The sequence below is a fragment of the Cyprinodon tularosa genome, unplaced genomic scaffold, assembly GCF_016077235.1.
Source record: "Cyprinodon tularosa strain WSP-4 unplaced genomic scaffold, ASM1607723v1 ctg59, whole genome shotgun sequence".
Taxonomy (NCBI): Eukaryota; Metazoa; Chordata; class Actinopteri; order Cyprinodontiformes; family Cyprinodontidae; genus Cyprinodon; species Cyprinodon tularosa.
Window position 1 is genome coordinate 661,694 of NW_024039329.1, and position 17,593 is coordinate 679,286.

General features: G+C 38.3%; 2 protein-coding genes across 3 annotated transcripts in view; one reads left to right on the plus strand and one right to left on the minus strand.

Moving 5' to 3' along the window:
• The first annotated feature begins 1,100 nt into the window (after positions 1 to 1,100).
• Positions 1,101 to 5,023, plus strand: cmc2 (C-x(9)-C motif containing 2). 2 transcript variants are annotated; one of them, XM_038306692.1, is made up of 5 exons: positions 1,101 to 1,398; positions 4,058 to 4,125; positions 4,343 to 4,413; positions 4,496 to 4,567; positions 4,671 to 5,023. In XM_038306692.1, exons 2-5 carry the CDS (start codon positions 4,089 to 4,091, stop codon positions 4,752 to 4,754), a joined length of 264 nt encoding a protein of 87 aa, XP_038162620.1. In that variant the 5' UTR covers positions 1,101 to 1,398; positions 4,058 to 4,088; the 3' UTR covers positions 4,755 to 5,023. The 2 variants fall into 2 exon arrangements, with proteins under 2 accessions (XP_038162620.1, XP_038162621.1); XM_038306693.1 differs by lacking the exon at positions 4,058 to 4,125 and having other exon boundaries at positions 1,103 to 1,398; positions 4,305 to 4,413.
• Positions 5,024 to 8,159: 3,136 nt separating this feature from the next.
• Positions 8,160 to 17,593, minus strand: part of LOC119797614 (chromodomain Y-like protein 2) — a 53,153-nt gene continuing 43,719 nt past the window's right edge. The window contains exons 4-7 of the mRNA XM_038306764.1: positions 12,298 to 12,470; positions 9,417 to 9,627; positions 9,165 to 9,308; positions 8,160 to 9,070 (exon numbers count right to left, since the gene is read on the minus strand). Of these exons, the coding sequence (XP_038162692.1) occupies positions 8,912 to 9,070; positions 9,165 to 9,308; positions 9,417 to 9,627; positions 12,298 to 12,470 (687 nt within the window). The 3' untranslated portion in view covers positions 8,160 to 8,911. The remainder of the gene's footprint in view (positions 9,071 to 9,164; positions 9,309 to 9,416; positions 9,628 to 12,297; positions 12,471 to 17,593) is intronic.

Below are 17,593 nucleotides of genomic sequence, written 5' to 3' on the forward strand. Positions count from 1 at the left end.
CACACACACGATACCGACAAGAGTGCCGTAGCAGATTCCATTTCACCTCGGTAATCTGTTTTCTCAGCGTATTTCAGGTTGCTACTAGTTACCAGACACTCAACTTGTTTGTTGGTGGTGGGGCTTAAAGAAAAGGCACTAGCGCCACCCAGTGTATGAGCGTCTTTTTTCCTTGAGGAGCTCCGCTCTGGAAGCCTATGAGAAATGCATAGACTGGGGGAAAATAGCCCCGCCTTCCCGCAGGCTGCAGCGGGATGCACTTGGAAAATTGTACCATAAAACCACATAGCGTTAATCTCGCGTTAAAAAAATTATCGCCGTTAAAATGGCCTCGCGTTAACGCGTTAATAACGCGATAATTTTGACAGCACTAGTAAAAACATATATGGTAGAAACGCTACATAAGTGTTGAGTGACTCAAAACATCTGATATTTAATATAATGTCACAGAGGGACCACTATGTAAGCTTAGGTGCAAACGATGGTATTTTTAAAGACTATAATGATAATTAAAACCAAAAATAATGTTCTTTCTTTCTTTCTTTCTTTCTTTCTTTCTTTCTTTCTTTCTTTCTTTCTTTCTTTCTTTCTTTCTTTCTTTCTTTCTTTCTTTCTTTCTTTCTTTCTTTCTTTCTTTCTTTCTTTCTTTCTTTCTTTCTGCTTGAAAAGTAATATTATTGTAAGTTGAAGTAGTCAGTAGCACGTTTTCTGTTAGTTTAAACATGAGTTTAGATAAATTCAGTCTAATTGTTCACAATTAAGTAAAGAAAAAAAGGTTCCAAATGTCCTCAATAAATTATAAATTAAAATGCAGAATTTTGGTAACTGTATTTACTATATATTTTCTATGAAATGTATTTCCTTACTTTTTGAAAGAACCTCTTGACTGATTATGGCTAATAAAGTTTTTGGAAATATTTCCAAACGATAGATTTATGTTTTATTACGAATGTGAAATGTGATACAAAACCGGATACATGTAGAGAGTAACCATCCTACCTTTCGTTTTAACAGTCCCACCCTCCCTTAAAAAAAAGCGCATGATTGGTCAATAATAAATAAGATCGGAAGCTGATTCGTTGTTTCGCTGTGTGACGTAGGTTGTCGCTCCAAATGTTATGAAAGCGGCGTGACTCGCTGCAATGTCCTACAGGCTCACATCTTTCAAGGAGACTATTCGTTTCATTACACACATTGAATAGGTTTTTGACCTTTGTCAGGAATTGCGTCGAGATCCAGATTAGTTGTTTTTAGGGTTTTAAAAAAAGAGGAATTCCTCTTTAAAATAGTAAAAGCCAACCTAGGCCTGTGTTGCATTAGCTAATGCTCAGCATTTAGGTAACGTGTTACATCGGAGGTGTTCTGGAACAGTTCTCATATGACACAGCTTTATCTCTGGTAAGTTTGATTTAGCTGACAGCTCTCAGTGTCTTTGAATAGCTCCTTAACTTTACCGAATAAAGATAAATTACATTTTCTAAAAATCTGCGTTTAAATGAATGTATATGGACCAAAAAGTTTAAAGCGTTGAAGCAAGGGTGTAACTTTGTAATAAAAGTTGGTGTGGAAGCTCTAAGGGTGGAGGCTGATGGATCTACAGGTACTCCACCTGAATGCTTTGATTAGCTTATTGTATTTTCCAAAAATGAGCTCAAACAGATTTACTGAATGCTTTCCTATTGTTGAGAACACAATAGGACCATAATACACTAATATTTATACTTATTGACAGTTAGAGAGATGTCTTTTAGTATATAATGACCAAAATTGATTCTGGTGCTGAAATCGATATCATGCATTCCTTGAATGTACAATTTCAATTCCATCCATCCAGTAAAATATGATATGCTGCATTTTAAATATAGCATATTTCTTTTCTTGTAAACTTTCTGGTAAACCTGAAGATATATTTTTTTGCATGTTGCATATGTAATTAAACCTGCTTCCACTTTCAATCTGCAGCTCTATCTATTTCTCTCTGTGCTCGGTTTAAAAAGATTTATGGACCTCTTTACTAATATAATGATGCCAGATACAAAATTTCAAGATATGTAGAGCTCTGCAGTCTAATTTCTGTCTGCACAATAAGAAAACTTGTGTTCATTTTAACCTGTAACTGAGAGTCTCAAGCTTCTTGCATTATAACACTAACTTGTATAAACTTACAATCTGTTGCCATTTTTAGCTGAAAAAGCTGCATATGTCTAACAAACAGATTTTTTGGTGGCATCTCTAAGTTAAAAAAATAAAAATAAAAAATGTCCTAACTTTTACTTGAAATTTGACCGCAAATCAGATGTCTCAAAGCGACAGATCTGATGATGTCACACCGAGAGGAGGGAGAGAGGGAAAAAAAATAGACTCAAAACGCTCTGAACACAGATAGCTGCAGCCAACCTCTTTGGCTAAAGTAAATGAGTGGAAAGGGGGAAAAAGCAGAAATTATTGGTGGGGACATGTCCACACCGGTCCTTCAGAAAGTTACGCCCGTGCGTGGAAGTATGTTATCACTATATTACAACATCTCAATGTCGTCAGCAGGTAGCTCTGTGATCTGTTAATGGAGGAACTAGCATACCCACAGCTGACTGCATTCAATTCAGAAAAAAATGAAAGAACGACCATAACCTTGGGACAAAACTGCCATCAAAAAGTTATGATTGACGTAGAGTGGCCTTTTTCCCCCAGATATTTTTGTTTCAAGTCATCTCACAAAACTGAAACACATTTATTCACAGTTACTATTTAAAAGACATGTACCTGGCAACCTGTACAACACTGCCCAAAAGTGTGTGTGTTCACTTATTTATGTTGCCTTTTTAGGACCGTTTTTTATATTTACTAACCTTCTAAGGACTAACGGGCCTCCTTGGGATCAAAGGCTGGTCCTAATGTTTATCCTTTTAGATTGAGTTTCATAATAAAAATAAATAATTGAACTTTATGGATCTCACATTGGAGAAATTTACCATTGCATTTAACCCAGGGAGCAGTGTGGGGTTAAGGGTCTTGCTCAGGGACCCAGATTGCTGGCTGTGGGGATCGAACCGATGTTCTGCATACCCATAGTCAATGCGCATGTGCAAGACGTCAGATTTGCGTTTATCCCTTTAGTTTTGTACAAAATATAGACTTTAAACTACCTCAATGGACGTGTATCCCTTTAGTCATGAACGACAAAAAAAAAAAAAAAATTAAGGTGAGATCGACATATGCTTCAAAAAGTAAGTACCGGTACTTAAATGTTTTTTTTTGTACATGACTAAAGGGATGCACGCCCGTTGAGGTAGCTTAAAGTTTATTTTTTGTACAAAACTAAAGGTATAAACAGGTATTGACTATGGGTATGCTCATCTGACAGAACACCGGGTATTTGCAACCTTCTCAGAGCACGAGCAAACTGCTCTAACCCACTAGGCCAACACTCCCCAGTTTAGAGGCATGGTGTAATTTATTTACTGTGCATTTAGTTATTTTCTAAATGTTTAACTTTTTTCCTACTTGTAACTTCCTTCAGTTTTAATGCAACCATGGTCATTTTAGATTTATGTTTTTCTGTGTCAGCACATGCTGATATTTTGTTTGTATGAGGTCCTTGATTACCCTGTTTTTATTCGTTATGGATGGGATACAGTTTTATTTCATTTTTTTTTACAGCAACTGAAACATGAAGTAGAGTTGCATAATTAACTAAGTGCAGTCAGTTTGACCTGGCTATGAGTAGGTTATGGGTTAGGGTTAACAGTGATGCCAGTACTGCTTCAACTTTCTGATATATTTAATTTCCCTTTCGGATTAATAAAGCATTTTTTAATTTAAATTGACCAATTTATACTGTTGCACATGGACCACTAATGATAGAAGGTCTGGCACTGCTGCTAACAGTCTTCCACAGCCATGTTAAATGTGATTTGGAGGAAAGCGTCGCTCAGTAGGTAAATGGTCATGTTAACTAGGATGATCTCTCTAAGACCACAGTTCACTACTGTTTAATGACTGTCTTTATCTATACATATATATACATAGTGTTGTATCCTCGTCTTCTATGTTTCTGCAGGTAAGTGTCCACAGGGAAATCAGTCGTCACAATGACCAGTCAAGATGGAGAGGGATTGGGAGGCACTAGTATCCTTTAGAAAACCTCTAACAGCACAGTACCTAAAGCAATACCAAAAACAGTGACAGGGAGATCCACCCATCCATGCTTTTGAAGACTGTTTACTAGGGAAGTCTTGTAGGCATATGCAAATGTTGTTCAGATGTATGTTCTTACCATTAGTGCTACTCTCGTTTGTTGGTTTCAGCACAGCTGCTGTGGCTCCTTAACTCATAATGCACCCTGACCTTTCACCCCACCTGCACACAGATGAGTGCAATGAACTCATAAGCCTCCTGAGACAGTGCCACAAAGAGGTAAATGACTCTCAAGCTCATTTTGTCACTGTGATTCTTGCATGCAAACTAAACTTTGTAACCTCCTTCATGCCTCCATCAGCACAACGTCATGAAGTTTTTTGGCACGTGTAATGACATGGACCGGGCCATGCGTCATTGTCTGAAGAAAGAGGTTTGTCAGTTTGTTTTTTTGCTAATTATGAACCAGTGTGTCAAAACTATTTAAGTATTTACTTCATTTTGTTGGTCGCTTTCTTCCTCTGTCCATTTCATAGAGACTTGAAAAACGGGAGCGCAGTAAGAAACATGCAGAAGAAATGAGAAAGAGGATAAAGGAAGGACCCAAGGAGCAGCTTTAAAGGAAGCAAAACGCACTGGAGCATAAAACTGGACATTAAACTAAAAACAAGAGTCCCATGACTGCCTTTCTGTCATCACAGAGGAACAGTTGTGACTGATTTATTATTTTTTTGTAAAGCTGTAGTGTTTATATCACTGATGGATGATTGCGGCATCCTCTGATGTAAAATTGTGTTCCTATCCTTTTAGTTTTTGCACATATTGGGAGCTGCTCTGAGGGATGCAGTGTTACAAAACATTCTTATTGGTTAATAAAAAAGAAAAAAAAGAGCTTTTTAGATTATCAACATTTTCAAAACCTCTTTTATTTTCACCGTTCAAATTTCCTTCATGGTTTCAGTGCTGGTACTTTTTTTGCAGCAATCACTGTCTGCTCCATTTTGGGAAACATATTTATTGCTAAAATATGTAGTTGGAATTAATCTTTTTTAAATAAAAAGTGAAAAAGCAAAATAACTCAAATTTGCATGAAATCTCTTTCAGTTAGATTTTGTTTTGTTTATCTAGTAAATTTAGATTAAAATTAACCTTCTAACCTAAAAAAATATATTTAAAAACTTACAAAAACAAAACATTGCCCACATTCAACAAATCAGTGTTTGATTCTTAGAACTTTTTTAAATCATTGATACATTGGGCTGGAATAAACAGGCATAAAAACAAACAATTTACAAAACTGTTCTAAATCTTGCCTTGAGTTTGGGATATTGTTCAGAAGATGTAAATATTCATTTCTTCCATTTATCAGGGGCAAGATAAAAAAAAAAAAAAAGGTCATATGGGCACTAACCTTTTAACATCATTTAAAACAAATAGATTTGATTCAGGACTAGACTATTCAAGTCTTTCCTGTGGGGCTTCCATAGTCCTGAGGCTATGGTTTGCAGTAAAAACAAAACGAGTTGCCCATCTCTATAGTTGGAGTGGCTTCACTAAAGTAGAGGTCAAATATTTAGCAGTTTTGTACATGAATAATTAACTAGGAGAATGACAGAGGCGTTACAGCATTTGTAGTAAACTTTGTGTCCAAACTTATTACTTACTAATTTGATAAATTAAAAGTAATCTTTTCCCAGCAAATATTTTTTTTTAATCTAAAGTGTATTTTTTCTGATTATTTCTAACCTGATTAAAAATAAACCACATCATGTATTTTTATGAGCTGAATAAAGCTGCCTAATCTGGTTTTCAGAAAGTTTAGATGGTAAATGACATGTACTTATATAGGGCCTTTATTCAAGTTAGGAGACTTGACCAAAGGGCTTTACACTACATTAATTCACACACTGATGGTGGCAAGCTACATTGTAGCCACAGCTGCCCTGGGGCTCACTGACAGAAGTAGGGCTGCCGTACACTGGCGCCACCGGACCCTCTGACCACCATCAGTAGACAATGCAGGTGAAGTGTCTTGCCCAAGGACACAACGACACTGAAAGTCAGAGTCGGGGCTTGAACCCTTGAACCGTCAACCCTTCGATTTCAGGGCAAACTCCTACATCCAACGCCACTGTCCCCTCAAGATCCAAATATTCCATAAAAGGGTCATAAACCGTTCTAGCTTATTTTGTCTCTGATAGGCAGGGCAATTCTTCCATTTATATGGAAGGAATGTGTTTAAAAAAAGCGATTTTATGCCTTTTTCCATTAATGATCAATTAGTTCTAAATTATCTGAAACACCAGAATGTCCAAGCATTAAAAGCACATGACAAAAAAAATTAAGATCTTTAGTTTTATTTAAAAAAACAGATCATGTATCTAATTGGACACCTTTAGATACATAAAAAAAAACATGATAGAGAAATAAATAGATAAAAACCCCATTTTAAAGAATATGCGTGGGTGCAAGTCACCAGAACATATTAACATTCACTTACACTTCAAAGCAGTCACAGCATGAGGGTCCTGCTTGCTTAATCTCAAGGCTGTTATCTGCTATTTATACTCATAGAAAATGCAGGAACATCTACTGACTCTAAAATGATTAAAATTTTTAAAACAAAATCTGTCAAAATGTATCTAATCAGAATTATTTCTCATTTGGCTTAAAATGATAATATTCAAGATATAACATCTGTTAAATTTATCTTTACTTGTAAAATAATAAAAAAAAAAAAAAACTTTGTGAAATTTTTTATCACTCCAGTCAATCCATAACCACAAAATAACACAGTCTCAACTTGAAAAATCCATCAAATCCCATGTTATCTACTTGTTCTTATCCATAAATGCCATAAAACACAAAAGATAAACATTGGACATGCTTCTAATTTATCTTAAATTAATATATTATCTAAAATCAGCTTTATTCTTAATTTATTCGCAGTAAAACTATGGAATCTAATTTAGATTACGATTGATGAAAAGTGTTGCAGTGCTACTGTAAGCAAAGAGAAGCCACATGACACTTTACCTTCAATGCTATCTAAAATAAATAGAAAAATAATTACAATGCTACAAAAACATACCCTGAAGTACAATACCATATATTACATGCAAGTAAATCTTCACTGTATAATTATTTACATCTCTTCCTAAACAGTTTACACAGACCTACACCTATGTAGACTTTGCAAAAACAAAATAGATCATTTAATAGAATACACTCTGCAAAATATCCTATTCAAAAAAATACTCAATAATACATGCAGATCAGGACCAGGCTGGCTCAAGTCTCACACATTTTGACACTTTAATTGACTTTTTATGACAAAGTGTTTTGCTTTTCCTTCCTTATTACTTAAAAATGTACAAGTACTGAGTATATACAATCAAGGATCATAATCATCCAATTCACATCTTCCAAAAAAACAATGCATCACACACCAACGGTCTTAAATGATGACTGAATTATCAATCATAAGTAAACTTTGAGGAAACCTGTGGAGGGAGAAAAGGCTAAGGGTGATAGGAAGGAAGGAAACCTTAAAAACTGGAAGCATATTAAAAGAAGTCCAAATATGAGCATAAACAAGCTGTTAACTGGTTAAGAGAGGGATTTAAAGAATAATAATAAATATCATTGATCTCACAACAGAGAAATTCACTTCTGCATCTTAACTCATCCCCTTGGAGAGCAGTGGGCTGCCACGGTGCAGCAATCAGGGGTTAAGGGTCTTGCTCATGGACCCAGAGAGGAGGCTGTGGGCATTGAACCAGGTACTTGCAACCTTCTCAGAACACAAGCGTACCACTCTAACCACAAGGCCACCACCAAATGCTCAATTCCTTTGAAGATTTTTTTGGTAGCTGATTAAAAAGGACCAAACACATTTGTGTATAATGGTATGCCCATTTCATTTTCATTAAAATGTAATTAAAAACCTTTGGTTGCATCTTCATGTTCCTAGTTTTCCTGTGCTAATTTACTGCCTCTACATCTCAGAAGTCCCCACTAAGGGACATTGAGGCTTAAATGTAATCATTTTATTCTCTTAAAAACAAAGTACTTTTTTTATAATCTTACATAGATGCCCAATTAACCAGCAAGAAAACATTCATTGGTCAAATGAAAATACTTTCACATCTAAATCTCTTAGGGATATGAATGATTTGAGGAGGTATGCCCTAAATATTAATATACTTGTTGTTCCATGTTCTCTTGACACACTGAGGTCATTTTCTGCTAAATTGTGGCAAATCTTGAGCTTTCATCTTGAACAACCACCAACATTTTTTTTACTAAAGCTGCTGTTTTCAGTTCATATATGGAGGATAATATTAAAGTGCATGCCAAGAACCAAACAGAACACACCCGTTAACTAAATAAAACAAATCACAAAAATCTCTTATACATACATTAAAAAATCTGAAATAAATATATGAATATATTAACAATATGCATTACTCCTTTGTTACATTAAGTGAGATAATCTCTGTTTTAAATGATGCACAGCTGCCCCCTGCTGCTAAAAGAACATAGAAATTATTACACAGTGGGTCCAATAAAAAGCTCTGATACAAAAAAAAAAAAATGATGTTAAGTTTTTATTTTTGTTTCTCGAGACACAAGTAGACACACGTCCAGAACGTTTTCTCTGATGAATGGAGCCAAAGCCTCAGAGTAAAGAAGTCACAGCATTTTCATCTTGGATGTCCCTATCCAGGACGCATCAGAACAGCAGAGGCCGTATCTTCCCTCTGACTCTGGAGGGTTACTTTTCGCTGGTTTTATTGTGCACGTAACTGAAGAGTGCCTCCAGTCCTTTGGTTGAACACCACAGCTGCTTTAGCATCTGACACTCTTTCTCGTTCACTTCCTCCAGGACTGGGATGAGGATGCTCCTCATCAAGCATTTAGATTCTTCTAGAACCTTATTTGGGGAAAAAGGCAAAGCAGTGATTTGTTAATCGTGTTTATAAGTCACAAACAAATTAGCCCAAAATGTTCTATAGATCAGGACCTACCACTGCATTGCATGATGCCATTTCCTTCACGCGCAGCATCACCTCTTGGTTAAATGTGGTTGGCCAGAAGACCTGTGAAACCAGACCCCGACTGCATGCTTCCTGTGCTGTAAGTTTCCTTCCACAAAACAGCATCTCATTGGCCTGTGGTTACAGGAGGTGTGTCATGTGATCTTTACATTAGTTTGTAATGAAAATGAGCTATTCATGTGATTTATTTAGATAAGAGATTTAATAAAAGTTTAGACCCACCAAAGCTACACCCAGAATCTGTGGGTAGGTGTAAGAGGAGCATCCAGATGGGGTGAGGTGGAGGGCTGCACATGGTGTTTGAAACCATGCTCTCTCGCTCGCCCACACCACATCACAGAGAGGCAGAATGGATGCCCCCAATCCCAAAGCAGGTCCATTTATTGCCACAACAATAGGTTTCTTGAAGTGGATAAATGCCAACACAAAGTCTCTAAAGTTGTACCAGGGAGATGAGTGGAAATTATGTTCAGAATTACTGCTGGTGAAGATTCTCAGTCATCCAGGTCATAGTCGTTCCAAAATAGTTCAAAAACAACCCACTGGACTTTGTTTTCCAAGTTTCAAGACGTTTACCGTATTTTCACGACTATAAGGCGCACTTAAACGTCTTTTTTTCCCCTCAAAATGTGCGGTGCGCCCTTTGGTGCGGTGCGCCCTATGTGTGTTGTAACTGCGACTTTTGAGACCACCTCATTGAGGAGATGATGAAAGAGTGGCTGAATGTAAGGAGACCAGGTGTTTTTTTCCCACTCATCACCATTAATCTGTGACTCCATGCGGGCCCATCTCACAGCTGATGTGAAAAACATGGTGAAACAAATTAACGCTGTGCTCGCTGTTATTCAACCGCTCGACATCGGTGTGAACCGGACCCAGCAGGTGCAGCAGAAGCAGCGTGTTTACATGCAAAGTCAATGGTTGACACGCGTATAGGTGCAGCAAAAGGTCCCGCAGCGCGTTTTGAGCAGCAGGCGCTGCGTCGGGAGCGTTTAAGCATCTGCCAACGCGCTGCTGCTGCTCGAGATGGAAAAATTGAAGTTTTGCTGCTGGACGCGCCGCATCAACCAATCAGAGAAGCTGATCTGGGAGCTGACAGCGAGACAGACACAGCGCTCTGATGACATATGATATTAAGGCAAATGAAAAAGGCTGGATGGATGAGGAGATGATGAAAGCGTGGCTGAGGGAGGTGTATGTGAGGAGACCAGGTGTTTTTCTTCCACGCATCACCATCGCTGTTAATCTGTGACTGCGTGCCCATCTCACAGCCGATGTGAAAAAAAAGGTGAATCAAATGAACGCTGTGCTCGCCGTTATCCCGGGGGGTCTGACAAAGGAACTTCAACCGCTCGACATCAGTGTGAAGCGGCCGTTCAAAGTAAGGCTGCGAGCGGCGTGGGAGCGATGGATGACAGACTGAGACCACAGTTTCACGATAAGTGGAAGGCAGCGCCGGGCAAGTTACGCCACCGTTTGCGGATGGATTGTTGATGCTTGGACTAACGTGTCTGCTGGCTCTGTTGTTCAAGCTTTCGCAAAAGCAGGCATTAGGAGCCGCGCTGCACGGAAAGTGACTCTGACAGCGAAGAAGGGGAAATTGGCATGTCTGATTTAGTGCAGCTGTTTAATTCAGAAACAGAGGATGATGACTTTGATGGGGTTGATTAATACTTTGTAATAAATATATGAATAAAGCACAATCATACTCAGTTTTGCTCCCGCTCTATTTTTCTACCTGAAAACTTAATTCAACAGCAGCCTCTGGGCCGGGTCTCCTCCTCTTCACCGCAGTGGCTGGCAGGTGTTTTTCATCTAAATAATCTAAATCTTGCAGCTATATTTGCTGTGATCAGTGGGAATAAAGTAGTTTTAATATGTTTTTAAGTGAGAAAGTCCACCTGAAAACTTAATAATTGCAGTCAGTTCATCCAGATTATTATCCTGCCTATACTATTTCTGTCGGAGGCGCTCAGACCCCCACATACCAGCGGTGCGCCGACAGTAGAATTCCCTTCAACAGCAGCCTCTAGGCCGGGTAGCCTCCGGGTTCACCGCGGTGGCTGGCAGGTGTTTTTCATCTAAATAATTTAAACTGCAGGCACCAGGATACCGGCAATAAAAGCAAACATATTCTGTCGGCAGGCTTCAGGAGTTTAATTTAATTTAGAAGTGATCACAGTGCTCTGTCATCTGCGATGTGTCTGTCTCACGGCCAGCTCCCAGGTTTGATTAATACTTTGTAATAAATACATGAATAAAGCACAGTCATACTCAGTTTTGCTCCCGCTGTATTTTTAAATTAGCAGTAGAGGTATTTAAAGGTAGTAGAGGACATGTACCGGTATATAAAAAATGCGCCCTATAGTCCGGTGCGCCTTATGTGTGTGTTAAATACAGAAATGGCACACATAACTGAGACTGCGCCTTTTAGTACGGTGCGCCTTATGGTCGTGAAAATACGGTAGTTTCCCATCTAGGAAGCTTGCTCATTTCAAAATGTCTGGAGTACCGTTGAGTTTCCTGCTTTCTTTTTTAAGATAGAGGCCTTGTCCTTAAGACAAACAACATTCTTTTGAGGACCAGAAAGTTCACATTTTGGACAAAAAAGACAAGTGGTTTCAAAGGGGTGTGAAGGAAGCCATTTAAAAAAACATTAAACAGAGGGAGTGGTTTCAGGTTCCAGCTCTCAAAAAAACTACAAGGCAGCAATAGAGTTGATTGCTTCCTGCTATCATCTCGATCCTCATCACAATACAGGGGATCAAAACACCTCACCTGGTCAGCAATGACCCTAACGACTCCCTTTTCAAGGACATGGGCGAGTATCGTGTATTGCAGGCTAAAAAAGACCTCAACCACTCCCCATTACTAAGGGGCGGGCCTGTTTTTTTCGGTTCACTTTGCATGTTTTTTAAACCAAAACAAGGTTTTGTTTTGGGCCACTCTATACACCTGGTACTCAACGCTAATCCAGAGATTTTGAATAGAAAAAGTTTCCTGGATTGAAACGAAATGTCTCCCAACTTTGAACACAAAGTCCAGTGGTTTTTGGAAACTTCAGAATTGCTGCATGTCCAACAATATAGATAATCCATCTTACCGTACAGATTCTGCAATTCGGCTGCTCTCCTTCCTGCGGTCAGTGGACAAACGCCCTATGAGGTATGAGGGCTCCAGGCCGCTACAGAAGATCGTGCCCACAGAGCTGAGGAGTAACAGCTTACTGTCATCAGCAGCTGCATTCCCCAAAGCTCTACAGACTTCCTTCATGATCTGCAGAGAAAGATGGATAGATTTGAATTTTCGCCAGCAGTTAGTAAAGCATTGTTATACTAGTGGTCAACATTTATCACCAGCAAGAAACCAAACAAATGAGGCATCCAGTTTTAAGGTTACATCATTGACGGTCTATAAACATTACAGGCTGTTACCAGCCAAGTGCCAACGTCATTTAGGTTTATTAAAATTAGTATTCCTGGTGTGAACAAGAGGTAATCACAAAGCGAAATCTTACATCTAATGGTGATAGTATTTTCCCCTAAACCCAATCAGATCAAAGGTGTGTTGTCCTAGCAGTGGTTACCTATCTATGCAGGACAAAGACTGAAGCTTAAGATTTGCCACAGCTCCAATAAAAGTTACATTGATAAGTTGCCTGTTGATGTTCCACAGTGCTGCTGTAAGTAGGAAAATATTTCTAACCAGTTTGCATTGCCTCAACGTTATTAGTCATCATGTCCAGTCAGCTCGCTGTATTCCCTTAGGAATAAAATGATGCATCGCTTCCACTTGATTCAGTGGGAAACAGGAAAACCTACAGCACCTTTCAAGAGGATTCATAAAAACTGTACTTTTATTTTTTAGGTTTTATATTCCAAGAACCAAAAATAAAAGCTTCATTTATTAGGATTTTATTTAAAAAGATACAAATAATATTGAACATTATTTTGATTTTTCCTTCACATTTTTTTTACTGCCTTTGTTATGATAAAACATCCCAAGCTTTGGGCATCTGATGAAGCAGCATTCAATATATCGTCCAAAAAATGAAAAGAATATGCCACAACTGCATAGCTATAAACACTTTGCTTTCCACTGGAGTTACACAAAGCATTAAGGTGAAGGACAAAAATATATTGGATATTGGATATTAATAACATCAGCATAATTTTGTCCCATTTACTTAAGCAATTTTAACTGTGATGAAATTAGAGGTCTACATTTTAGGGTCTGAATGCAGTTTTTGCTTTAATCTACAAGCACATATTTAATTTAAATTTCACTTAATCTAAACAGTTGAGGGGGTTTTGGTACATTTGTCTATGCTGTTTGACTTGTGAGGACATGACTAAGATTTGAATTTTATCACAGTCTGGGCAGAAATTGATAAAATATTTACAAAAAAAATAAAATATTAACAGACCAACTTGCTCAGCATCTTATCTTTTAAGCGCCTCGCTGCTAGAAGCGGCTGACTTGACCATATCAGCAATATCATTTATTTATTCTGTAGTGTAGCATTGGCAAACATCCTCACACAAACACAAAAATATTCACATTGTTAAAAAAATATTCTTGTTAGTTTGAGTTAACAACTATTTATCATTTCAAACAAAAACAGAAGTATTGGTTTAACATGTTTGGTTGTTGGATCATGTAATGAAGACCAGAGTGGACTTTAAACTGCACCCTCCACCCACATCACAATCAACAGACAATCATCACACACTAGGTTTTAATCAGATTATCACCCTTGACCTATATCAATCATCCAACCTTAAAGTGAACTTAATTCTCCATGTCTCATCAAGCATATAATCTGTCCTATTTGACTTACTGTGACCTCGGTCTGAACTTACACTTTCAAATTTTTAGGGATATAAGCTGGTTTACAGACATTACAAAGATCTGTGTCTTTATGGACACAAAGAGACATGACAATTGCAGATGTTGATTTTTTAAACAGTTCAGGTTAAACAACAGCTTTATGTTCAGCATTAATACAAGTTTTGAGGAAATTAATCTGATTACAAGTAATGTTTTCTGCACTGACAGAAAAACATCTGTGTTCCTGTGTTTTATAACAAATGATGACATTTTATTGAGACAGATTGAAATCCTGCTCACGATAACGAAGCAAAGATGAACAGATGCTGGATCAGCTCTGTGTGAAAGACAGAATAGGGCTGTCGAAGTGACATTCAAGTGCAGCCAGGAGACATCTTGAGGGGGGTTGGAAACAAACAAATATGGCATCGACACAGCAACTTTGAACAGCAGCTTTCTGGAAGTGAAGACTCTGGGATGATTATGTCCATGAAATCATCCACTTTATTCTGCATTTTATCACACTCAAATTAAAATATCTATTTTCAGCTCTTTTACTGAAAGAACTTGGCAAACTAAAAATCACTTTAAGCTGACGTTAGGAAGTGCAGAACACCAGAAAATCTGATAAATATGCTACTTTCCTAAGAAAACGGCATAACGACCGGGAAATAAGATCCCCCACCAGTGAGCTTTTAAGACCACAATGGGAGATGCAGCAAGTAGTCATATTGGCAACAACCACAGCCAAAGCAACTGAAGAGGTTTTCAGAGTGAATAGATAAAATATAAAAGATTTGAAAGACTTCCTATGGCTTAAGGACTCGAATTAAGACTTACCGGTACCAAGAATTTAGCCCCAATGGCTCTACAGCAGTTCCGTAATGAGATTTTGTTGCAGTGTATGTATCCAGTTTAACAGTGAAACAGAATAAAAGAAACATCCATGGTGAGATTGTCACCATTCTAGTGACTGAAAATGCAATAAGCCTGATGTCACTATATTAGTTTGAAGTGAGACACGTTCATAATTTGACACACAATTTTGAGGTACATTGCCTCGATATCGCCGTCACTCGAAGTCTTTTCTACAACCTCAACACTTTGTCCATGCCAATTTTAGCTTAGCAGCCTTGGTAAACCTTTGAGGTTTCATACACTACGGGGGTTAAATGAGGGTTGACTGTAGCACTGTACCACCAAGCAACTCTCTGTTGTCTGTGAAACATTTTAAGCCGTCCAAGAGACTCCAGTGGGGCTGCTCAGTGGTGTACTGGGTAGCACTGCTGCTTTGCAGCATGAAGGTTGCGGGTTCCATTCCTGGCCTGGGGTCTTTCTGCATGTGTTTGCATGTTCTCCCTGTGTATGCGTGGGTTCTCTCTGGGTACACCAGTTTCCTCCCACAGTCCAAAAAACATGTCTGTTAGGTTAAGTGGCTTCTCTAAATTCTCCTTAGGTTTGAGTGTTTGTGTGAATGGTTGTTTGTCTCTGTGATGGACTGGTGGCCTGTCCAGGGTCTACCCCACCTTTCGCCCGTAGACAGCTGGCACCAGCAGCCCTCGTGAACCCGCTTGAGATAAGCGCGATGGAAAATGGATGGATGAATGGGAGAAACTCCAGTGAACGATTTCTGTCATTTGGCATTCAAATCTGAGGATAAAAGCTCTGCTTTCTGGTACATTCTTAATTTTCATTGCAACATTGGTCCTTTGTGGTCACAAGCCTTTTGCTATGCTAGCAGAAAAGCACTGCTACATTATGGGTAATTCTTGCCCAGGGAGTAATGCACTGTAAAGTCCTGTCTCCAAGTCTAAGAAGGTTTACACGGAGTGTAATTCAGTCTGGCTGGTCGGGTTAGGTCGATTGTCTCCTCTCCTGTGCTGGGTGACCATTGAACTGGCAGCCTCCACTTGTCATAGTAGAGACCACTTCCGTTGGGCAGACAAGAGGTGACAAGAGGTGAGGTGGCCCTGCGATAGGCGCTACTGGGCCCTCTGACCACCAACAGTAGGAAAGGCAGGTGAAGTACCTTGCCTAAGTATAAGACTGCAGAGATGGACAAAGCAAGGGCATGAACTGGTAAATCAAGGGTTACAGAAAAATGTTCTGCATTAGTTGTTAATATTTAGTTTAACTTTTATTCAAGTCCAATCTTGCCCTTTAATTTTGTTTTAATTGTATAAAGACTGTCTGCTGCCTTGCTGAATTACTCTGAGATGGCCTGAGCGGATGTCTTTTCCCCCACTGACAGTTCAAATATGCTTGCATGCATGCAAACTCTCTCCCTATTGCCTGTCACTGTACTTATTTCTATTTTGTGGCCACAATGATTGGAATTTAAAATGTGCTAAATATGGTTTTAAGAACGGCAAAACCTGTGATAACTTCCTATTTCATTTGTAAATTTGATGATAATTACTTGGTTTGGTTATAGGATATGATCTGGATCTATATAAAACCAATGATACACACAGAAGGTTTGCAGCTGCTCCCTGCTATATTGCACACGAATCACTTTGCTCCTTATATGAAGATCTGCATCGCAGGTGCAAAAATGTTTGGGCATTTTAATACACCAAAATCATTTTAAAGATCAGGCCTTCAAGGTTATTTTCAATGGATGTCTTGTATGTTAATTTACAAGAAATTAAATCACAGAAAAGAACTGATGCTAAAACCATATCAGGGTCTGCTGGTGAAGATTCTAAGTCATCCAGATCAAAGTAATTCCAAAAAAGAGTCACAAAAAAATAAAAAAACAATCCACTGGACTTTGTCTCCAAGTTTGAAGATGTTTCCCAAACAAAATGACCCCTATTCTAAAGGGGCAGACCTGTTCCTCAGGTTCAATTTGCATGTTACTAAGCCAAAACAAGGCTTTGCTTTGCTCCACTCTATAAAGCCTTGAACCTGACGCTATTTCTGATATTTTGATTTGAAAAAGCTTCCTAGATGGAAAGTGAAACGTCTTCAAAATTGGAAACAAAGTCTAGAGGATTTTTTAAAAAGTTTTTGGGAAAATCTCAAGGTCAATCTACACTGATCACATAGATCTCATAGGAAAATAAATATCAGTATTTTGCAAATCACAACATTTTTTTAACTTTAATAATTGAATTTGATAATTAGCTTTAGCAATACACTTTATGTTTAGCACTAAATCAGGGGTGCTCAAGTCCAGTCCTCAAGAGCTACCATCCTGTAACTTTTAGATGAATCTCTTCTCTAGCACACCTGAATCTAAAGCCTAAATCCCCTCCTTTAGCTCAGCAGAGGCGTGGTAACGAGCCACTTATTTGATTCAGGTGTGTTAAAAACGGTTACATCATATAGTTGCAGGATAGTAGCTCTTGAGGACTGAACTTGAGCACCCCTGCACTAAATTGACTTGCTTTGTATTGTCACTATGTGTGTCTTTCTAGTATCGTAATATTTTATTTATTAATAATTATGTCAATATTTCACCATTACTGTTTAATATTAAGAGCATCCTGCAAATGTGGGTAATGATGCTGGACACTAGTTTGTATTTAGATTGACAGCCAGTTATGTATTGCTAGAGAGGGAGA

Coding starts and splice junctions, on each gene's coding strand:
- cmc2 (XM_038306692.1), top strand. CDS start 4,089: ATGACCAGTCAAGATGGAGAGGGATTGGGAGGCACTA. Junction 4,126..4,342: donor AGAGGGATTGGGAGGCACTA/GTATCCTTTAGA, acceptor TAATGCACCCTG/ACCTTTCACCCCACCTGCAC. Junction 4,414..4,495: donor TGAGACAGTGCCACAAAGAG/GTAAATGACTCT, acceptor TGCCTCCATCAG/CACAACGTCATGAAGTTTTT.